The following is a 24,808-nucleotide window of genomic DNA, read 5'->3' on the forward strand; positions in this document are numbered from 1 at the left end:
GATAGTGTTCACAAGGACAACACGGCCGCTCGAGCTAAGAAGCTTGGCCTTCCATCCGGCAAGGCAACGATCGAAAGACGAGATAAGAGGTTGATAGTCATAGACCCTGAGTTTGTGCAGCGACAAGGGGAGCCTGAGATAAGGCTAGGGGAAGGAAGAGACCGCACAACCCAGGTGGTTGGCCATCAGCCCAGCAGCATCCCCATCAATTGCATTGGGATGAAGGTGGATTTATGGAAATTAATGTGCAGACCGGTGGCGGGTGAGAAGCTGTCAAGGACGTTCTTTAGGTTTGTGAAACCATCGATGTCGCCTTTTATCAGGATGAGCTTGTCGTCCGCATATTGGAGGACCGGATAGGGGAGGGAGGGATGATGGGGTGGCAGACCAGACCATCGGTGGCAGCCTTCTGCAGCAGGCATTGCAAGACGTCTGCAACGCTGATGAAGAGGTATGGGGAGATGGGGTCGCCTTGGCCGAGTCCACGACGGCACTGAAACCAGCGACTCGAGACGCCGTTCAGGAGGATGGATGTCTTGCCTGTGCGAAGGGTGCAGGAAATCCAGTCGCGCCACAAGTCACCGAAGCCACAAGCACGCATAATACGATCGAGGCTGTCCCAAGAGACCGAGTCAAAAGCCTTTTTGAAATCAAGTTTGAGGACGGCGGTAGGCTTGCGTCTCTTGTGGTAGCAGCTTAGGAGGTCGGCGGCATAGATGAATTTTTCCGCAATGTTCCTCCCGTGGACAAAGCCGGTCTGGTCCGGTATCAGAGCGGAGATGTAGGGCCTGAGTTGATTTGCAAGGATTTTAGTAACTAGCTTCATCAGACAGTTTTGGAGGGAGATTGGCCTGAAGGTGTCTGCCGAATTTGCTCCGTCATTATTGGGGAGGAGGACAAGGTGGGCGCGGGTTGGGGCCATCCAGATCGGCGGACCCCCCGTGGAAGGAGTTCAGGGAGGCCAGGACATCATGTTTCGTGTGGCTTCAGTAGGAACGGTAGAAGGCTGGACCAAAGTCGTCCGCCCTGGGGCTAGAATTTGAGTCCATAGCGAAGAGCGTCGCGGCGGCCTCATCGAGGGAGAAAGGCTCAGTAAGGGCTTGATCGTTGACAGCAAAGGATGGGTAAAGGTTCGAAAGGGAGAAGTCCCAGTGAGTTGGCATGGCGAGGCTAAGGAGGTTTGAGTAGAAGTTGTGGAGGATAATAGCCTTGGAAGCATGGGAAGAGCAGAGAGAGTCGCCGTCCTAAAGCTCCGGGATGTGCTTCCTTCGTCTCTGCCGGAAGTAGATGCGTGGAAAAAAATGAGAGTTTTATCCCACTCGAAGGCAAGTTTTAGGCTGAAAGCGTTGGCGCCAATAGGTGAGCTTGTCTCGGAGAACATTTTGGAAGGTTGAGGCAGAGGCTACGCTCGAGCGGGTGGAGGAGCTGGCACTCTTCGAGGAGGTCAAGGGAGTCGATGAGGGCTCAGAGGTCATTTTCCCGCTACCCGGGGGGATTTGAGCCGCTTCACCCAGTGTCTGCACTCATGGCGGCAGACCTTGATGCGGGAATAGAGAGAACGGTTTGCCGCGCCGGAGGCAGGGCCGGTCCGGGCGACGGAGACAAGGTCTACGAAAACCAGGCTGGTTGGCCCAATACTTCTCGTAGCGGAAGCAAGGAGATCTGGACAGCTTGGTGGAGATAGCCGCAAGGAGGGGGGCATGGTCAGAGACGATACGGGTGCGGGCCGAGAGAGTGGTGTTGGGGAACAAGGAGTCCCAACAATCGTCGATGAAGACCGGGTCTAGCCGAACAAGAGTTGGGGAGCAGCGCTTCTCGCGGACTTTGGCCAGCCTGGAGCGGTGGGGCGCCGGCGCCGAGCTCCGCACCGGCGGCCTCGAGCAGTCCGGCGCGACGCAGCTCGTCGTTGCTGACAACTGGGCCGCCCTCTCCCACGGGCCCGTCCCGCGTCCGACGTCACCTCCGCCGCCGTGCTCGAGGAGATCGAGCCCGAGGAGTCTCTCCCCGCGGAGTACCCGCACCAGATCCAGGAGCTCGAGGAGAAGCTGCAGGACGCCAACATCGCGGGCCTCGAGGAGGCGCTCACCAAGCGCGAGGCCGGGATGCGGGCGGTCGCCAGGCCACCACACCTCTGCGTCTCCTCTGTCGCGCCCGCGCCCGCGCCCGACGCCGCCTTCGACTCCGAGCTCTCCGGTACCGCGGGCAAGGTCGCCTCCACCGACGAGCCCAGGCTGTCGTTCATGTACCCGCTGCGCCAGTCCGTCCTCAACCGCCTCCCCACGCGTGCACCACCGCGCTCTCCTGCGCCACCAACGTCACCAGGCCGCCCCGCCTCGTCTGCGGCTACTACGCGGACGCCGCGCGCCAACGGCAGCTCGCACGCTGGGTCTGGCGCTCCTCGCCCTCGAGTTTGACCAGGACGTGCTCGTCTCCGTCGACACCGCCGCGGATATGGTGTACTTCGCCCTCGAGTTCGACCGAGGCGTGCCCGTCTCCGTCTCCGCCGCTTCCAACCTCGTCCAGAACTCCGCCAGCGCGTCCGCGCTACACTCGCTCGTCCACTACTCCGTGTCCGGGCGCTGGCCCGGGTACACCTCTGTCCCCATCAGCCCCAGCGGCCCCGAGGAGATGGACATGAACACCAGCGCCTCGGTCACCGGCGTGACGCTCGCCAGGAAGTCCGACTCCGTCAGCTCCGCCCCGGCATCCGGATCCGGCATCGGCCGCATGGTGAGGTTGGGCCCGCTCATGTCCGCATGGAACGCCGAGCCCAGCCTGATGACGGTGGCGCCGGTCTCCACGAGGTCCGCGACGCAGTCCATCGCCGGCCTCCACGGCGTGTCCGAGCTCACCACCACGCAGCAGCCCCGACTCTCCTACCACCACGGGATGCGACAACGGCTTCACCAATCCCTACTCCTCCACGAGATGCATCCATGATGGTACTGGCTGCTGATTTGAGCAAGTCTGGTGCTCTCTCCGTTCCTGCAGCACAGATGTTCAACGAAATGTGGAGCTACCAATGAGGTACTGCAGGTGCTACATTGACATGGCAATTCTCTGGGTGGTTGGGTTACTGTGCTTTGGGGTTCCTCAATCTCATGGGTAGTCGTATCAATCGATATTCTTGGTCTCTGCATATGCACTTTGATATTGCCAGTATAGAGTTCGTGGTCTTGTTGATGTCAGTGAGGCCACCACCAAATCAAATGACTAGTCAGTTTGTGAAGCCTGTACCAGCAGAGTGCAATCAAGATTTACATCATCTGATTGAGCAGCCAACATTGTGTTGCAAATCAACTACTCAGTTCCTTATGTTTTTGCTGTCACTGGATGAGGTTCATTGCTCAGCTTATGTGCAGCATTTTGGTCCAGAGCTCATCTTTCTATATGAATCCTGCGCCCAAACCGCGGCCGGACAGCGTGCCACGTCGCCCGCTTTTCGCGGCCGTTCGATCGGCCGCGTGGACGGCTCAGATCGGGCGAGCCGCGGTCTTTTTACAAAAAAAACCCTCGAACTTTAGTCGAATCAACCCGCAGTTCAGGCCTCCTCTCAGTTTTGTTTTAAAAAAAGCCCTCGACCCACACGAAAAAAAAACGGGTCCATCCTCCCCATCCCGGCGCTTCCTCTCTCGCTGCCTACGCACCAACGCCGTGGCAAACCCCCGCCGGTCCCCGGCGCTGCCTCTCCGCCGCTCGCGTCACCGCCGCAGCCTCCCTTCTTCTCTCTCTCTCTCTCCCGACGTGGTGGCGCTGCAGCAGCTACTACCAGCTAGTACTACTGGAGCGAGCACCACTGAATCAATACTACTCCACCATTGCTGCAGGCTGCTTGCCTGCCTACAAATAGGGCGCCAGTGACCTACAAAGCCATAGCAGGTTGAGCATCTCCTCTAGTTCTGGGAGTAGGGATAGGGATCAGATCAGGGTCAGTTTCCTTCCTGGCTGTAGCAGCAGAAGTGGAAGGGGCATGCAGAGGAGCACGAGGCGTGGTTGGAAGCCGGCCCGTGCTACCCTCGCTAGCTCTCCTGTGCCTGCGCGCGGCCACCTCCGCACGCTTCGCACTGCCAGCCCGGTGGCTCCCAGGCTGGGCGGCGCAGCCCCCGGTGGTGCCCCGCCGGTGGCTGCCTCCCGGCACAGACGCTCCCTCCCCGAGGTCGCCATGCCGCCGCTGGTAGCCTTGAGGCCGCCGGCGCCGCGAGCCCGCCCCCACCATCTCCGGCTCCATCTTGCGACGCACTCCGCTGCTCCGCGGCCGGCCCTGCTGCCGGATCCACTCCGCGCGCCCACTCTTCCTCTCCCTTGGTGCCGGATCTGAATAGTACAATTGCCGTTCTTCCAATTTCAGTCACATTTTTTAATTTCAATACATTGCTCAGATTGGCACCTTATAAAAAAAATCCCTGTGTTTCTGCTACACTGTAGGTCAAGGAGGACCACTTCATCCTAGAAGACTCTGTTGTAACGATTAGTTGAATGGCTCAGAGTCAAGAGTAATGGCCAGTGTTGAAAAAGGGAGCTTTTCTCTGCTGCTACACTGTAGGTCAAGGAGGACCGCTTCATCCTAGAAGACTCTGTTGTAACGATTAGTTGAATGGCTCAGAGTCAAGAGTAATGGCCAGTGTTGAAAAAGGGAGCTTTTCTCAATTCAGGTAGGTAAATGCAGGTAGGTAAATGCAGAACCAGAAGAGCAAGGAGAGGCTCAGAGAAATCACCCAATCCTAGGCCATTCAGGCTTACGGAATGATGTCAGTTTTTACGGTCCCCAATTCTCACTGGGTCTCTAAAATATGTTTAGCTGAATTGCTTTGATCATTATGGGTTTACCATGTACAACTCTGACCCTGAATATGTGCTCTATGATTACAATGAGAGGAAATCCAACACTGAATAGTTTAGTGATGCTTTTTCCCCTTTCAGGTAATAATCGTAAGATGCTCCACATGATCTCTACCTGATGGATGATAACTGCGTGAATGATATAGTCATATATGCATTGGTGCTTTCCTCAAACTGATTTACTGATACACATATTGGCAGTCAAGGTTTCCTCATATGCACCAGCAGCAAAATAGTTTTATTGGGTCACCAAGTTCTTCGGTTACCTCATTTTCGATTACTATAAAGTTAGCTGCCGAATTTAGGTATGCTATGCCTCCTCTTTCTATTTTGCATGTTTCTCCAGTCTCCAGTTTTGGGATGCACTCCTTTTCTTCACAATGTATATATACTTTATACTTAACATGGTACTAATAATAAAATAGCACGTACCCATATACTTTCATTGCCCAGTATTAATGATGTTGTTTTCCAACTATGTTTGTCAAACTTAATATTAAATATTTGATGGACCCCCCCCCCCCCCCCCCCAAAAAAAAAAAAAAAAAAAAACACTATTGTTTAGTTACAGGGTGCCGGCACTTCTTCTCATGACATTAGGCTACATTAGAGTTCTCATAATTCTTTTGCCTATTAAAGTTAAAAAATAAACATTTTTTTCTTCGCACCTGATGAAGATGTTGTTTCCCATATTACCATTCTGCAGATCTTCCATGGACCTGACAATGATGTTCTCTGGCTTCCAAGGGATTTTCATATTTATGCTGCGAATATGTTTGGTGCTTCCAAGGTAAGTACTGGCAATAATATATACTTTTCACGCATTTATCCTATTCTGCAGAGATTCATGGTTTTTAACACATTCGATACCATTTGCTTGCTAGATCTTTTTTGCTGTAGCGTTTGTGTGCCATGCACTGCCTAAATTGAGACCCCATTTTCGCAAGGATCAATGCATTTGTAATTGCTCTATGAAACGAAAGGAATATGATTAACTGAAAACCAATATTATCATCTACAAAATATATAAAAACCTAACACTGTACCACTTCAAAATTGTATTATTTTAAGTGGGCACAAATAGTATGGCTATAATCTGATGACATTTCTTTATAGATGCTATGCTGAAGCAATATCTTTTACATGGCCTGCTTTCTAATAAATGAGGATCTGCAAAGAAATCTTTATTTGATGCTTCCATTTTCAAATAGGAAATCTGTACAATATTTATAAAAGTACATCTGTAGCGTTTGTGTGCCATGCACTGCCTAAATTGAGACCCCATTTTCGCAAGGATCAATGCATTTGTAATTGCTCTATGAAACGAAAGGAATATGATTAACTGAAAACCAATATTATCATCTACAAAATATATAAAAACCTAACACTGTACCACTTCAAAATTGTATTATTTTAAGTGGGCACAAATAGTATAGCTATAATCTGATGACATTTCTTTATAGATGCTATGCTGAAGCAATATCTTTTACATGGCCTGCTTTCTAATAAATGAGGATCTGCAAAGAAATCTTTATTTGATGCTTCCATTTTCAAATAGGAAATCTGTACAATATTTATAAAAGTACATCTTATTGCTTATCTTCCACCATTTGTGTTTGTCAGTGCAGCCTGGAGCGCGAATGTTTATACCACTGAATATGCCAACAGAAGCACCAATTTAAGTGAACAATAAGCAATATGATGCCATTCTGTGTCGACGCCGTGCCCATGCCAAAGCAAAGAGGGAAAACAGGCTGCTCAAAGCCACAAAAGGTACTTTGCACATCTCAAACTGTTGGTTGAACACCTTAACTGTCAACTTTGACTGCTGCTACATCACCATTGCATGCAACAAATCTTCTGTTCTCTTAGTAGCATTTATGTCAGTCAGCTGTCTCCATGAGTCACGCCCTCAAATCTGTAACTGTTAATTGAATTACAGAATTGTCACACACCCTGCCTGTTAGCCCCAGTGAGAACAGGTACGTGGCAACCATGGTAGCAGGCGCTTGCCGACTGGCACCAATACGTTCCGTCTAGCTCAGTCCCCGGACTTGCTCCCGTCGGCTGCCCGCTGTGGTGACGTTATCTTCACCTCAGAGTTGACGACAAGACCATACTATCTCAGTTTGTTCAGCGAGCGTTGAATGGGATGGCAAACTCTGTTTGTTGAGTGCTTTCACTTGGATCCCATTCAAAGCAAAGTCCACTCAGTTCAGAAAAAAACTTAAGAATCTCAGTGAAATCCATACATCCAAAATACTCTTACTGATGAAACATATGCGAACTAATTCACTCCGAATAAAGGAAGAACAAATATCCCTGTTAACAATCTCTACTCTTTACTATAATCCAATTGTATCAGCCGATGCAACAAATTGGTGCGTTCAAAGATAGCCAGAAAATTAGAGTACTCTTTACAAAAGTAAAGCATCAACGACATATATAAAAAATTCCAATGGGCTGGGCAGCTGGCCTCCTCCGAGCTGGGCGCGGCAATGCCGCGCCGGTGTTTCTAGTATATCTGGAAAGTTATACAAGACAACATGTGACTGTCTTACCGGTACTAAGCCGAGACAAAGGATTCAAGTTCAGAATGCTGAATGAGGATGAGTCACGTCACGCTGTGTTGCTCGTGTTTGCTAACACGCAAGATCTTCCAAATACTATGAATGCAGGAAACGTCATCATTTTCAGTTCTAATGCCAAGGGAGAAGTGCTTGGTCATGGGTATGGATATGTTGTTCCTGATGATGTGCCTGTTTTGCTGCATAAACATATTGGACAAGGAGAAGTTGTGGACCATCTATGGAAGGGGCAGATGGGTTTATCTGAGGAGCAGCAGAAGCAAGCTCTTCAGCTTCGAAACATGATAAATGGTGGCAAAGAATCCCTTGAAGAAACCAGAACAGATGGTGCTTCTTGCAACCCTGCAGCAGCTGGTGGATGCTGCCAAGGCAATGGTGCAACCAGTCTAGTATTCTTGGGATATTTACTTGATGTGCAGTTTGAGCAGGCTGATGGTGTTCAGTTCAGCTTCTTGGACAGAGCTGAAATTGGAACAACAACTGGGTTCTTTACAGTAGTGGTTTGGCTTTCTAACTGGCTGTGTTTTCACTTACTCTGGAAGCCACCATGGCAGGTACCTGCATTGGCTGAATTCATAGATGATGGAATTTCCTGGGTTCTCTTTTTGGCTATTGCTCCTATCTATGGGTACTGGACCTTGAAGTGGTTTCTGGCATTATCCAGTTGGCCTGTACCTATGGATAAGGAGATGGTGCTTGGCTACTTGATTTGGAACATACACACGTTCAGTTGCAATTGCTCTGCCCTGATTGATGCACGTTCACTTGCTATGCTCCGAAGTTTTATTGCAAGGGTCAGACATCAGCATATTGCTTTGGGTTCCAGTGATGTGGGAGATTCTCCTTCTGTTATGCTTTTGAAGCACCCTTGGCCGCCACCTGTGCTTCTGCGTCTCCCTCAAGCTGGCGTGGTTCTGTGGCCCCAATGGCCGTTCTTCTACTGCTATGCAGCTGATAGGAAGTCCAAGTTACTACTATTCAGGGAATCGGATAAAAAGCCCAACTCTATTCCCAAGATAGCGGAAGGTTTGAAATGTCTGATCCTATGGTTTTCTGCGCAATTGAAGACTCTGGTGATCATATGGTTGGCTACAATATCAGCGGCTTGGGGGCAAGCCGCCTAAGGGGAGGGGAATGTCAGGTACCTGCATCAGTTGGGCTGCCTCTCTTATGGGCCACGGCCCAGTCACCTCGCAACAAGCCCTCGCAACATGCCCCAGCAGCAGCTACAAGAGGAAGGAAGGGGGCATTCGGCATCAATAAAATTATCATACAACAGAATATCTTTTCCTTCTATTAGCTGTACTGTTCGTCTTCGTCCTAAGTCTTCTGTACCTGCTTATTTGCTACTTGAATCAAGTAACTGAGGGCAATCCTAGTTGGGTTGCTAACATATTGTTCAACCGAGCGGCCTCGGAGGAGTGGAAGGCGCTGTTGTTCTTCTCCACGGGAATCGTGCGAGGTTGAAGTCGCCAAAGACCATCCAGGGCTGGTTGTCAGGTGGGGCGAGCTGCTCCAGGTCGGCTAGGAAAGCCTGTCTGTCTGCGTGTGCAGTGGGGACGTAGATGCAAGTGCAGGTGAAGGTGCTCCCGTCTGCACGAAAAGACAGCATAGCAGAGACGGAATAGGGGCTCTGCGAAGAGCTGATTAGAGCGAGGGCGGTAGGGTCCCAGGCGAAGGCGAGAACAATCCCACCTGCAACTCCAGCTGGATCGCGGCAGATGTGTTCAGAGAGGCGCACGGGGAGGAACGAGCGAGCTTTCACGAGGCTGTATTAAAGCTCACTGAAGCTAATTTGCTATGATAGAAAAATGGACGCGGCGCTGATGAGCTCGGAGAGGACATCATCACATTTATCGTCCTGGCCGAGACCGCGGACGTTCCAAGAGAGCAACGAGATCGATTTATGCATAAAAAAGAAGAGACACCAGGAGATAACACAAACTGGACTCCATTGACAAGTGAGGTGTACAGATTACATGGGCCACCGCTAAACCCAGACATCACAACAACAACATTGGGTAAGGGGGTGAACAGGTTACACTAAAAAGAACAGTTCATAAAACTGTCAGCACCTTCACGGTGCATCTTCAGTTTATTATTACGGAGGCCTTCGTTCACCAAGCAGTCATGGGTAGACCTCGATGACCGATAGAGCGCCAACAACGCGCAGGATTTTGTAGTCTTTGAATCCAGCTTCATTGAAAATCTTCTTCCACTCTTGCTCGTCGCGCTCAGCTCCATTAACCGACATAATATACAAATCAAACATAATTTGTGTCTGTAGATGCTTTATGTTTGGCTCCCCATATCCAGTTACCATGTCCAGGATTATTACCTTCCCATCTATTACCTTCCCTCCTGCATCACGTGGAGATATGGCTTGCTTGCATTTCTTCAATATCTTGACACACTCATCGTCACTGAAAGGATCAAGATGCCCAAGAGGAGACGTGAATTGAGCTAATTCTAATTTTTTTTTGCAATAATCAAGTCATACGGTTAACCTAATTAACCCTTTGTGCCTAGAAAATGTTTCTATTGATCTACCGCACAAAAGTTTAGCAACATATGTTCCAATCCTACTATAACATGACAATTCTATGAATGTAAATGACAAGAATTGAATTGCTCAAAGTAAATGCTCAAAGTAAAGAGAGAAGGAGGAACGCGGCGATGTTTTACCGAGGTATTGGAGAGTCGCCACTCCCCACTAGTCCTCGTTGGAGCATCCACGCAAGGGTGTAGCTCTCCCTTGATCCGCGCAAGGATCAAGTGCTCTCTACGGGTTGATTCTTTGACACTCCGTCGCGGTGAATCACCCACAACCTCTCACAACTTGAGTTGGGTCATCCACAAGCTCCGCCGGATGATCACCAAGCTCCCAATCACCACCAAGCCGTCTAGATGATAGCGATCACCAAGAGTAATAAGCACGAACTCTCACTTGACCACGACAAGCCTAATGAGAAGGGTGGATGCACATTTTGCTACCCTTGTTTTCACTAATGAGGGCTCTCTTTAGGATTCTCAAATCTCAATCACCTCACTAGGACCTTGCTCTTCTTGGCACTTTTAAAGATGTTTCTTAGTTGTTGGAATGAGCAAAAGTCACCCCTCACACGAATAGAGGAAGTATTTATAACCTTGGTTGAAAAATGAACCGTTATGTGCCCCTGCGGGGTGACCGGATGCTCCGGTCAGTTCTCTCCGATCTCCAGTGTTTAAGTTGTGACCAGACGCTAGACAACGTCTGGTCAGCACTGACCAGACGTGTTCGGTCACGATTTTCCCTCTCTGAAACCTTACTGGAGTCGACCGGGCGCTGGCACCCAGTGCCAGCATCCGGTCACGTCCAAACGATATCACCTTGATCAAATGAACTGACCAGACTCTGCGCCAGCATCCGGTCACTCTGAAACCAGCGTCCGGTAAGCATTTGACCCCATTCACTTTCAACACTAGATCATACGTGAATGAAGTTTGCTCCAATAGATCTAAGGGCTTTTTAGGAGCTACCTAGTGCTAGATTTAGCAAGTGTGCACCACACCTAACTCACTAGACTCACCTAGGTCAAGCTACATATTCATACCCTCCTTAATAGTACGACCAAAGGAAAAACAAAGTCCTAAACTACTCTAAGTGTCTCCTCAACACCAAACGATACTTAGAACTAGTCCATCCTTAACCTTGTTGTCCATCCTTTGAAAACCAAAACAATTTCCATTGTAGGGGCATGACCACCATGATAGCCCAATCGATCTCTATTACTGTGGCCTAACTTAATTGCCTTTGCAAAACACACGTTAGTCATAAAAATCGCGTATTGTCATTAATCACCGAAACCCAACTAGGGGCCTAGATGCTTTCAATCTCCCCCTTTTTGGTGATTGATGATAATACCACCTCGAGTATGTGAAAGAGATGAGGTTTTTAATATGCTTGGTTCATATAAGCCTTTGACAATAAGAACAAAAGAGTTAGGCATGCTTATATGACCCAAGCCAACATGATGTACTCAAAAGATATGAAATAAGCAAGAGTACAAGTAATAAAGCCTATTTGCATCGGAGTAAAACGCGAAAGCAAAGCAAATGAGCATAACACAAGTGATATGGCATATAAATGATTCAAAGTAGAGAGCACACATGTCACATATCACATAAATATCACGATCACATTAATATCACGATTACGATCACACTTTAGTAGTTCAATGCATAATAGTAAATATGAATGCAAAATGTATCACACATAAAACTCCAAATGTAATAGATAAGCTAATAGATAGACTCCCCTAAATGTATCGCTTAGACTCCCCCTAAATGTATCGCTCCCCCTAAGACTAGCATACTCGATCCCTCTCCCACTTTAGCATCAAACACCAAAACCTAAGGGTCGGTCGGTGGGGCTGCAGTGGACGAGTCGGGCACCGAGGTACGAGGAGCGAGCTGGAACTATGCGCCATCATCATTTGATCCTGAACTCTGAGCAGTCTGACCCTCTATAGCAGGAAGCGATGCTGAAGCGGCCTGGGTCAGATCTATAAGTGGCGCTGCCTGCTCTGATGATGCAACTGATGAAGGGAGCGTCTCGGTAGTCTCAGTAATAGGTGCAACTGTGGAAAGAACTAGGACATGTAGCTCTAGCGGTGTAGGATGCCCTATCAACTCACTAAATGAAGCACCAAGGCTCTTGAAAACTAGGGTGATCACTGACGAACTCTGAGGTGGAGTAAAGCCCGTATGAAGAGGAGTGAACTGCGGGGCTAGCACTGATGAAGCAAACCACTGGGACACCTTCTCTGTAGGTGAAGGAAACTGTGGCACTAGCTGTCCCTGACTCTGAAGCCCACTGGGCTGTACAACTGGAGTCATAGAAGTGGTGGCAAGCTGACCAAGCTAGGGTGAAGGCTGTGGCGGTGGAGCCCCAATAGCTATCACTACATGTTGCATAAACCCAAGTAGCTGCTGCTGCATGAGAAGCTGCTGCTGCTGCTATATAGCCTGCTACTACTGGATTGCCTGTTGCGCCACTAGAACTCATCTTGCCGAGTCTGAAACTATGCAAATGTAGCAGCGGTCTCCTGAGCCTGGCGAGCCTGATCTTGCCTCATCTGCTCAAGTATGGCAAGTAGAGCGGGGTCTGTCTGTGGTGTAGGTGGAGCTGAGCTGGAGCTACCAGCCTCATGGTCATGTCATCGTGGAGGCATCTGAGGGATATCATGGTAGTTATCATCTGAGCTATCACTGGGGTCGCTCTCGACCATCCCCTCCTGCTGAGCATCTAACTGCTCCTCCTCTGTAGCTACTATGCCCTTGATGGTCTCATCCTATTGGGCTACAGTCTCTGGCACCTCTGGATGACGGCGCGGCTGTGGTGTCCTCACTACACTATGGCGGATCATCTGAGTCATGTTGTATGCAGGGAACTCTATAGTAGCACCACTATACTCTACCATCATCTCAGGTGGCCTCACAGTAACTGTCCTATGGATCAAGAATATAATCTAGTGAGCATATGGCAGCTGCCTGTGACCCCTGAACCCCTCTGTAATAGTATCCTCCATCTTTGATAGAAGGAGATCCTAAATGTTAAACACAGTCTGCTGCATCAGATAGTTTAGTAGCCATAGCTATAAGCGTGTCAAGCCCTCGCGATACCCCATCCTCGAAAGCAGGGTCCTCCTCATAATAGCATCAAGCACTCTAGTAGTAAGAGTGAGATCACTGGGTGTCCTACTCGACCCCTCGCCGAAAGGCTCTGTGAAGCAATGGCAGACTAGATCTGTAGAGGGCACCATACCGCCATGAGGGCGTCTAGGAGGCGCTGTCTGTCCATAGCAAACCTCATGAAGCTAGACTGGCTGCTTCTAAAGCCTAAGAATCTCTCTGACCCTTGAGCTCATCAGTCTGTAATCTCTATCTCTAAAAGCAAAGTGAATGAATCTGTGCTGCGGATCAATCCAGAGTGTAGCATAGAACTAACGGACCCAAGATGGAACATATAAGCTTGTCCGTCCAAGTAAATCGGTCAGCCCTGGCAGGTAAGCTAGGTAAGGGCAAATATGCTCTCTAGCTACTGCTACAATGGACTCAATGTTGCACACCCTCTAAGATCTGAATACTACCCCACTATTAAGATATGCATTATAAAAATCTTCCTGCAGTGGTGTGTAGAAACCCTCTGAAGCTTGGTCATCGCTCCTCGACGGGAACCACTGCTCAAAGTCCACAAATCTGAGCTGCTGCACCTATTTGGCCGTGGTGGCCCTCAAATCTAAGTGAGTCACTGGAGGCGGACCCTGTGGTCTAGGCAGTGGACGAGAACCCCTCCGCTGTGTCTCTGACCTCGGTGTGACTAGAGCACGGGTACGACCAGAGTGGCAAAGTTGTCACTAATGTGTCTGCTCTGCCTCCTCGGCCTACTCTCCCTCCTGAGTCTGCTCTGCTAACTGTGGCTGCTGCTGTGACTCCCCCTGAGGCTGACTCTCATCAATAGCCACACGTCGTCCTTCAACCATGACAGTCCCAGCTAGACCACCATGACGACACTCAACCTGCTCAAGTGCAGCCCTCATAGATGAAGAAAGCTGATCTATAATAACAACACCACTCCAAGTACCTCCTTTCTCTGCACGCTCTGTGACCTCTGCAACTGCGGCTGCTCTCGCTGTATCTACATTAGGGTATTTGTGCTTCTTTGTTGCTAGCTTCTTTGTCACCCTGCCTTTTGTATCTGTAGGCTGGCGAGGCGGGGGCCTCAGATCCTCATCACCGGGACCTCCTCCGACATTCTTGACTTGAGCCATCTGATGAAGCTGAAAAGAACAACTGCCCTGACAAGAATCAACTATCAACTGTCACTTTCGAGGCTTGGCCTCGATCCGTACTCGTGAGCTTGGTCTCAAGTTGACTGACAACTACCAATGGGACCACAATGACATTGACTCGCTGCATAATCGAATAGATAAGATATACAAATAAATACAATATATCTAGAGATACGAAACCCTAAGAAAGCAAGCAATAGATTCAAAATTGGAAATGAGGGCTTGCTACCTTACAAACCGGTGAATCGACGAGAAGAGGAACGAATCGGGGAACCACCGAATCAGCAATGCGAGGCTAGGGTTTGGCGAAACAATGTTGCGCTGGATCGGGCATGGATCAGCGGGTAGGGTTCCGGTAGGGCTCTAGATGCGGCACTGAGGTAGGGCAGGGGCACGGCAGCGCTAGGGCACGCCATGGGCAGCGGCGCTGGAGCACAGCGTGGGCGTGGATGGCGTGGGGCTGTGCAGCACAGCGACGTAGGGAGCGGTATGGGCATGGCGCATGCAGGGTGTGGTGGCACGACTATGGGTAGGCGTCGCGGAGCAGGTGGCACGGGCAGGAGTAGCGCTGGCAGATACGACGGCTAGGGCGTGGCGTGGCGGCTCGAGATGACGAAGTCAGCGCGATGCGGGGCAATGTCAAGGCAGTGCTGCGGTTATATGAGGTGGCCCACCGTGACAGATAAGGAAACGAGGAAGAAGTCCTAAAACCACACGTTTCCTATTGACCAGATGCTCCGGTGGCAGCGACCGGACGCTACCACCTAGCGTCCGGTCGATTCCAGAGAGGTGCAAAACCCCTAGAATCATGACCAGACGCGTCCAATCATAACTAACCGGACACAGCAAGAGTCTAGTCCATCCTATCTCTATCGTCTTCGCTCGACCGGACGCAAGAACATCATCTGACCAGACGCTGAACAGCAGAGTCCGGTCACTCCATCACAGCAGGTTGACCTCCTATGAACTGATCGGACGCTAGACTTTAGAGTCCGGTACAGTGTCCGGTCACTCTTTTTCTAATAAATTTTCAAAGACATTCATGCTGCCTATTTCCAATCAAGTCCCAACTCCAATAAGATCCAAATAAACACCAATTGGGATTAATGTGAGTGACCTCTCTCAAACCCTCAAATTTTTCAAAATATTTTGCCTTAGGCTATAATTCTTTTTAAGAAAATAGGCAATAAGAGGGCAATTGAAGATAAACGATAAAACAACATTCATGCATATGCAATGCAATACTTGAAAGTAAATCTAGTTGCTTGTAAAGTTTGATCCAAGGTTAAGCTTCTTCACATGCTTTACGACAGTTATCTTAACCAGGTTAGAAAAGCCCTATAAGCATTACCAAAAAGTAAGCATGTTGTATATTATAATGCAATGCAAGGGACAACACAAGCTCAATTTTTAGTGAAGTTACAAAAATCAAGCACATTGAGCTCATTCCGCAATCGATAAAAAGTCGCCTTATCTAGTGGTTTAGTGAAGATATCCACCAATTGATCCTCGGTCCTTACACCTTCTAATGAAATATCATTCTTTGCAACATGATCTCTAAGAAAGTGATGGTGGATATCTATGTGCTTGGTGCGAGAGTGTTGAACCGGATTATTTACAAGTTTTACCGCACTTTCATTATTATACAAAAGATGTACTTTTTCTAGAACTACACCATAGTCTAGCAAAGTTTGTTTCATATAAAGTATTTGTGCACAACAAGCATCCATGATAATGTATTCCGCTTCGGTGGTGGACAAAGCCACACTATTTTGTTTCTTGGAGAACCAAGACACAAGTGATCTACCAAGCAAATGACACCCTTTGGATGTGCTTTTTCTATCAACTTTGCAACCGGCGTAATCCAAATCGGAATAGCCAACTAATTCAAATATAGCTCCTTTGGAATACCAAAGGCCAATGCTTGGTGTGTGGTTAACATACCTAAGGATCTTTTTAACGGCATTCAAATGAGTTTTCTTAGGATTAGCTTAAAATCTAGCACACATACACACACACACACTAAACATGATGTCGGGCCTAGATGCGGTTAAATATAACAAGCTACCAATCATAGAGCGGTAGAGAGTTTGATCAACTGTGTTACCTTCCTCATTTAGGTCGAGATGTCCATTAGTTGGCATTGGTGTCTTGATTGGCTTACATTCATCCATCTTGAATCTCTTGAGAAGATCATTTGTATATTTTTCTTGAGAGATGAAAATCCCTTCTCTCATTTACTTGACTTGAAAACCAAGAAAGAATGTAAGATCTCCAATCATTGACATCTTGAACTCCTTCAACATCAATTCACCAAACTCTTTACAAAAATCTTCATTTAATGATCCAAAGATGATATCATCAACATACACTTGACAAATGAAGATATGTCCATCAAGCTTCTTGGTGAATAGTGTGGTGTCGACCTTCCCAATGGTGAAGTCCTTCTCAATGAGGAAGTCCTAAAGACGCTCATACTAAGCTCTTGGGGCTTGCTTAAGCCCATATAGCGCCTTGGATAACCTATAAACATGATTAGGATATGTAGGGTTTTCAAACCCGGGAGGTTGATCAATATAGACTTGTTCATTAATAAAGCCATTTAAAAATGCACTTTTTACATTTATTTGATATAGTTTCATTTTATGATGTGATGCATATGCAAGGAGGATACGGATGGCTTCTAGTCTTGCAACCGGTGCAAAGGTCTCTCCAAAATCCAAACCTTCAACTTGAGAGAACCCCTTTGTAACTAGTCTTGCCTTGTTCCTTACAACAACACCTTGATCATCTTGCTTATTGCGGAACACCCACTTTATTCCAATGACTCTTGCACCTTGTGGTCGCTCTTCAAAAGTCCAAACTTCATTATGGGTGAAGTTATTTAACTCTTCATGCATGGCATTTATCCAATCTGGATCTTAAAGAGCTTCTTCTACCTTAGTAGGCTCAAAGCAAGAGACAAAAGAGTGATGTTTAATAAATGAAGCAGGTTTTTGTGAGCGAGTCATTACTCCCTTTGATGGACTCCCTATGATGTGATCTTGTGGATGAGCTTGAAGTAGAGGTGAATTTCTTCTATCAACCACTTGAGGGGGAGGTTGTGGAGCATCAACATCTTATGCTTGTACCACCATTTGCTCATGGGAGACATGAGTGTCTTTATTTTCTACTATTCCATCTTTTTCACCATCTTGTGGCACACTTGATGAAGAAGGTGGATTGATCACTTGTACATTATCCTCATCATCATTAGGCTTAATGTCTCCAACTGGAATGTTTTTCATAGCCTCCCTTAATGGTTCATCACCTACATCATCAAGATTCTCATGTGCTCCTTGGGAGCCGTTAGATTCATCAAATTCCACATCATATGTTTCTTTAACCAAGCCGATGGCATGATTAAATACTCTATATGCTTTGGACTTTGATGAGTAACCAACAAAAAAACTAGTATCACAATGTCTTTGAAACTTCCCTAGGTGTTGCCGCTTATTGTAAATGTAGCATTTGCAACCAAACACCCTAAAGAAGGAGTCGTCTGACTTCTTCCTATTGAGCAACTCATAAGATGTTTTACCAAAAAACTTTTGAAGGAATAGGTGGTTGGATGTATAGCAAGTGGTGTTGATACCTTCCACCCATAGAGCTTTGGGGGTGTTGTACTCATCAAGCATTGTTCTTGCAAGAGTGATCAATGTTCGATTCTTTCTCTCAACTACACCATTTTGTTGAGGAGTATATGTTGTGGAGACCTCATGCTTGATCCCAACTTCATCACAATAGGCTTCTATATTTATGTTGTCAAATTCTTTACCATTGTTACTTCTAATCTTCTTGAGCTTCACTTCAAATTCATTTTGTGCTCTCTTGGCAAACTTCTTGAAGCAAGATGCAACTTCGGATTTGTCATAAAGGAAGAATACCCATGTGTATATTGAATAGTCATCAATAATTACAAGACAATAAAGATTTCCTCCCAAACTTTTGTATGTTGTTGGTCCAAATAGGTCCATATGAAGGAATTCTAGCACTCTTGTGGTTGACATGAAAGCTTTTGTTGGTTGAGTATTTGCAACTTGCTTGCTGGCTTGACATGCACTACAAAGCTTGTCCTTCTCAAACTTCACATCCTTCAACCCTCTCACCAAATCATTCTTCATTAGCTTCTTGAGTGAGCTCATCCCAACATGAGCAAGTCTTCTATGCCATAGCCACCCAAGTGTTGTTTTGGTGAATAGGCAAGTCTTTAAATTAGCATCTTCGGAGGTAAAGTATACTAGATATAGGTTGTTGTATCTAAATCCTTTGAATATCACTTGATTATCATCCTTCTTAGATACAACAACTTCCTTCTCGATAAACAAGCATTGGAAACCAAGATCACACAATTGTCCAACGGATAGCAAGTTAAAGCACAATGAAGCAACATATAGCACATTTGAGATAGAATGATCATTTAATATTGCCACTTTGCCCAATCCTTTAACCTTGCCCTTTGAATTATCTCCAAATGTGATTTTTTCTTATCCATCTACTTCTTCATCTAGTGAGGTGAACATACGAGGATCACCGGTCATATGTTGTGTGCAACCACTATTAATAACCCAATGACTTCCACCGGTCTTGTAGTTCACCTACACACAAGAGATCAAGCTTTAAGAACCCAAACTTGAGGGCCTTTCACCTTCTCAACAAGTGACTTTGCTACCCAAATTTTCTTAGGCCTATTATTGTTGGGAGGTCCTAAGAACATGACTTTCATCTTTCCACTAGAGTCCTTTCTAAGCATGTAATGAGCATTGAAGGCAAAAGGTCTAGCATGCTTGGGCAAGAGTTGTGGTGGTGGAGTTTGGCACTCATGGGTAAAGTGGCCTTCTTGTCCATACTCAAAACATCTCTTTGGCTTTAGCTTTGACTTGTGTTGTTGTTGAGCTTGAGCCTTCTTCTCTTGGTTTGCCAAGTACCCAATGCCACTTCTATCCATCTTCATGATGGTGTTTATTAGTAGTTCACTTTGAAGATGCTTGCCTCTTGTGAACTTGCTCAATCCAATCTTGAGATGCTCTTTCTCCAATTTGAGCTTCTTGTTCTCTTACTTGAGTGCATCATTATTTTTCTCTTCCTTGAGCTTCTTGTTCTCTTCTTTTAACTTCTCATTCTCAAAAATCAAATCACCATCATGATCAAGAGTTTCTAGCACTATGGTGTTGGTGGTTTTGAGCTCTTCAAGATCTTTCTTAAGCTTTTCATTGTCATTCTTGAGCTTGATATACTCATCATAACTATCGGTCTCAACCACTTGCTTGACCTTGCTACTAGAACTTTGCTCAATGCTCTCAATGATCAAATCATCACATGATGTAGCTATATCAATCTTAACAACATTGTTAGTAGCATCATGTGGCTCATTAGATAAATATTCTTGAGCAATGATAAGATTATCATGATTAATCTTAAGAGTAGTATATTCTTCTTTTAGCATGTTGTGGCTAGTGACGAGCTCATTGTGTATCCTCTCAAGTTTGTCATGTTTATCTTTAAGCTCTTTCTTAGAAGATTTGAGCTCCTCGAGTTTAGATGATATAGCATCATTTGCTTCTCTAAGCTCAATAGTCTTTTCGGCATTATCATATTTAGCTAAAAGATAATCATTCTTAGCTTCTAGTTTTTCATTCTTAGCTCTAGTCTTTCTAATGATCTTAGTGTATTGATTTATCAATTTAACAAGATTATCATAAGAAGGTGATTCATATTCATCATCATCACTATCGCTATCATCATTGCTAGCATGTTCATCACCACTACTATCATCATTTGATACCTTGCGATCACCCTTGGCCATAAGGCATAGGTGTGTAGAGGATGATGGTGGTGGTGGCAGTGAAGATGATGAAGAGTCAATAACAATGGCGGCCACCTTCTTGTTGTCATTATCATCATCGAATGAGCCACTAGATGAATCAATGTCTGTGAGCCAATCACCGATGATGTATGCCTTTTCAGTTTGCTTCTTCTTGTGGAAGTCCTTCTTGCCATCTCTCTTCTTATATGGCTTGTTTTTCTTCTTCTCATCTTCTTCTTCATTGCTTGAGTCATCTTTCTTGCCCTTGCCCTTGTACTTGTTCTTAAACTTGTCTTTCTTGGGCTTGGTGCATTGGTGTGCTAGATGACTAAGTTCTCCACAATTGTAGCAATCCATCTCAGAGATTGTCTTCCTTCTAGAGCTAGTGAAGAACTTCTTCTTCTTGCCATCAAACTTGATGCCACTCTTGTTGAGCTTCTTTAGCATCTTGGCGGTTCTTCTAACCATGAGAGCAAGACTTACATCATCAACTTTATCATCACTTGAGCTCTCATACTCAAGCCTTGCATTGCCCTTCTCTTGGCTAGCTTTGAATGCTAAGTCTTTTTCTTTCTTCTTAGTAGAGAATGAGCCATCTTGTGATGTGATGTGCATGTACATCTCATGAGCATTGATCTTTCCCAAGATTTGTGTTGGTGTAGCGGTGAAAAGATCACCTTGATGAAGCACGATCACAATATGGCCATATTTATCAATGGGGAGGACACTCAAGATTTTTCTTACAACATCGGATGGTTGCATTTGAGTGAGTCCAAGTCCATTGACTTTCTCTACAAGAACATTCAAACATGAGTACATCTCATTAGTATATTCTTTAGGAAGCATCTCAAACGAGTTAAGCTTTTTCATGACAAGATGATAGCGTTCCTCACGCTCACTCTTTGTTCCCTCATGGAGTGCACAAACATCCGACCATAGTGCGTGGGCGTCCTTGTGGTTCCTCACCCGATTAAACACATCTTTGCAAAGGCCTCTAAAGATGGTGTTTCGAGCCTTTGCATTCCATTTCTCGTAATTTACCTCATCACCTTATAGGTGTGTAGCATCCCAAGGTTTTGGGAAGCCTTGTGAGGCGACTCTAAGTATTCCAACGTCTAGAGCTTCTAAATACGTCTCCATGCAGATTTTCCAATAAGGAAAATCACCCCCCTCAAAGATAGGAGGAGGTCCATCCCCGTAAGACATCTTTTACTAGGCGGTTAAGCCTAAATACGTGAGCATGAAGCTCTGATACCAATTGAAAGGATCAAGATGCCCAAGAGGGGGGGATGAATTGGGCTAATTCTAAATTTCTTTACAATAATTAAGTCCTACGGTTAGCCCAATTAACCCCTTGTGCCTAGAAAGTATTTCTATTGATCTACCACACAAAAGTTTAGCAACCTATGTTTCAATCCTACTCTAGCATAGTAATTCTATGAATGTAAATGACAAGAATTGAATTGCTCAAAGTAAAGAGAGAAGGAGGAACGTGGTGATATTTTGTCGAGGTATCGGAGAGTCACCACTCCCCACTAGTCCTCATTGGAGCACCCGCGCAAGGGTGTAGCTCCCCCTTGATCCGCGCAAGGATCAAGTGCTCTCTATGGGTTGATTCTTTGACACTCCATCGCGGTGAATCACCCACAACCGCTCACAATTTGAGTTGGGTCATCCACAAGCTCCGCCAGATGATCACCAAGCTCTCAATCACCACCAAGCCATCTAGGTGATGGCGATCACCAAGAGTAACAAGCACGAACTCTCACTTGACCACGACAAGCCTAATGAGAAGGGTGGATGCATATTTTGCTACTCTTGCTTTCACTAATGAGGGCTCTCTTTGGGATTCTCAAATCTCAATCACCTCACTAGAACCTTACTCTTCTTGGCACTCTCAAAGGTGTTTCTCAGCTGTTGGAATGAGCAAAAGTCACCCCTCACACGAATGGAGGAAGTATTTATAACCTTGGTTGAAAAACGAACTGTTATGTGCCTCTGCGGGGTGACCGGACGCTCCGGTCATGTTGACCAGACGCTCCGGTCAGTTCTCCCCAGCGTCCGGTCAGCACTGACCGGACACATCTAGTCACGATTTTCCCTCTCTGGAACCTTACTGGAGTCAATCGAACGCTAGCACCCATTGTCTGGTCACTCACCTCTCAGCGTCCGGTCGCGTCCGGACAATATCACCTTGATCAAATGAACTGACCAGACTCTGCGCTAGCGTCCGGTCACTCCGAAACAAGCATCCGGTCAGCATTTGACCCCCATTCACTTCCAACTCTCGATCATACGTGAATGAAGTTTGCTCCAATGGATCTAAGGGCTTTTTAGGAGCTACCTAGTGCTAGATTTAGTAAGTGTGCACCACACCTAACTCACTAGACTCACCTAGGTCAAGCTACCCGTCCATACCCCCCTTAATAGTACAGCCAAAGGAAAAACAAAGTCCTAAACTACTCTAAGTGTCTCCTCAATACCAAACGACACTTAGAACTAGTCCATCCTTTACCTTGTCGTCCATCCTTTGAAAACCAAAATGATTTCCATCGTAGGGGCATGACCACCATGATAGCCCAATCGATCTCCATTACCGTGACCTAACTTAATTGCCTCTACAAAACACACGTTAGTCACAGTAATCATGTATTGTCATTAATCACTGAAACCCAACTAGGGGCCTAGATGCTTTTAGTCACTCTAGTCATGTAAGGTTGTCTGGCATAGGTAATCATCAAACTAATCGATAGGTAATGAAGAAAAGGGTCTTTGGTGTTTGGATTCAAAGATAATAGCACATTTATGATGTCAGAGCCCTTTACTTCTACTCCATTCATTCCAAATTAAGAGTTTGTTTGGCAATGCTAGAACGACTCCAATTCTATGCTAAAACGTTAGAATCACTGCCAAACACAAATATTACGTAGCCTTTGGTTTCAGACACATGTGAAAACGGTCCTAGACACTAGTTTCGAAGGATTCCATTTTGGTGCTTGCTACACATAGAGGCAGATCTATGCCCTAGGCAAGGAGTGCGGGCGCACCCACCTAAAAACGAAAAAGCAATGATTATGATCAAATTTTTATCATATACGCATCCCTATAAAAATGTATGCACTTACAAGGTAAGCGCACCTTCCCAAATTTTCTCCAACTCCACCCCTGGCTATACACTAGCGACTATATTTTTCTTGAATTGTCATTTTTAAGTGCAGCAAATTATAATGGACTGTACTCATTCGTTCCAAATTATAAGTTGCTTTGACTTTTTTGTATATCCATTTTGCTATGTATCCATATATAATATATGTCTAGATACATAGCAAAATGGAGAAACCAAAAAAGTCAAAGCGACTTATAATTTGGAACGGATGGAATATTTAAGTTGTTCGTTGTCCACACAAAGTTTGGAATTTTTTTGAAGCTTATTTTCATTCATATGATTTTTATGTAAAAAGAATCTTGTGGGCATAAGGATCTAAGCTCATAACCAAACGGTTTTGTAAAGTCATTCTGATTCATCACCCAAAACGTTTTATGAGATAATATAGATCTGGAACGTTTCTACAAAAATCTAGATCCCCATGAAACACAACCTAAATTAACTTATAGAGTTGTCTTAAGTCAAACTATTTTAAGATACCAGATTAGTATCACTAATACATCATGACATATATTTTCAATATATAAGTGTTTGATGTCACATATGTTATTACTTTTTTCTATAAAGTCAGTCAAATTTAAGATAGTTTGATTTAAGGTGATGGAGTGAGCATCTCATGCAAGACAAGAAAAAGGATAGTCAAATTTGAAGTTTGACATGGATCTCAAAATGCAAAAACAATGAAAAATGGAGGGAGCAGTTAGCAGTGACGGATGTACCTTGAGGAAAACAGCGGTTGCAGGAGGAATACTCTAAAAACATATTGCCTGCGACAAACTGCACGTTGCCATCACATGGAGCACCAGCGACAACGTGCGGGAGGTCAAGCACGCTGCACTTGAGGTGCGGGAAGGCAGCGGCGACGATGGCGGTGGCACCACCATGCCCACCACCGATGTCGACCAACGTTTCGATTCTATGAAACACCTCGCCGCACTCGCTCAGGAAGTGCGGCGAGGTGTTTCGTGGAATCGACTCGTTGGTCGAAGGAAGCCAAGGTCGCCGAGCTCACCTCGTCGCTGACGAGGAAGCGGGAGGCTGCCGTCAGCCTGTAGACAGCTTCGCCCGGCGCGTCGACGTTTGAATCATCACCGCTGGTTGGTGGTGGCTGGACGCTGAAGGTGCCCAAGGCGGTGAGCGCGCGCATAAGGCTGCGTAGGGCACGAAGCTTATTTGGGTGGAGCGCAGTATCAGTGAGGATCTGGGGGAGGGTGGCGCCGCCGCCGTTGCTGTGGATCGCGTCGGGGATGCGGAGGTCCAGCGCCACTGCGAGAGACATCGATTTGGTGAAGCACAGGGACCAGGGACTGGTGCCAGAGCTCGACGTAAGCTTGGAGCAAGTCCTGGCTGCTCTCCTCCACGAGTGCCATCGCGTCCACGTATCTATGTCCCGTATGTATACGCTGCTGGCTGGCTAATTCTGGTTCTCGATTGCTAGCGCTAGGCAGTTTATATAGTGTTCTGCTTGTTGAGGTGCTCTAAAAGTCTAAAATTCTCTCTTATCTCTTCTACTCGTTATCATCGAATGCCAAGTTAA

At 46.4% G+C, this 24,808-nt stretch overlaps 1 protein-coding gene and 1 pseudogene across 14 annotated transcripts in view; one reads left to right on the top strand and one right to left on the bottom strand.

The window, feature by feature from the left end:
* Positions 1–532: 532 nt before the first annotated feature.
* Positions 533–24,808, top strand: part of LOC136529852 (uncharacterized) — a 32,240-nt gene continuing 7,964 nt past the window's right edge. For 2 of the 14 annotated variants that reach the window (XM_066522938.1, XM_066522913.1), the window contains exons 1-4: positions 535–3,027; positions 4,426–5,144; positions 5,546–5,629; positions 6,468–6,612. In XM_066522938.1, the coding sequence (XP_066379035.1) occupies positions 1,771–2,940 (1,170 nt within the window). In that variant the 5' untranslated portion in view covers positions 535–1,770 and the 3' untranslated portion in view covers positions 2,941–3,027; positions 4,426–5,144; positions 5,546–5,629; positions 6,468–6,612. The other 12 variants (XM_066522966.1, XM_066522955.1, XM_066522960.1 and 9 more) reach the window with 12 other exon arrangements.
* Positions 9,181–24,796, bottom strand: LOC136529930 (5-pentadecatrienyl resorcinol O-methyltransferase-like; annotated as a pseudogene).

The sequence above is a fragment of the Miscanthus floridulus genome, chromosome 2 (assembly GCF_019320115.1).
Source record: "Miscanthus floridulus cultivar M001 chromosome 2, ASM1932011v1, whole genome shotgun sequence".
In the NCBI taxonomy this organism is placed as follows: domain Eukaryota; kingdom Viridiplantae; phylum Streptophyta; class Magnoliopsida; order Poales; family Poaceae; genus Miscanthus; species Miscanthus floridulus.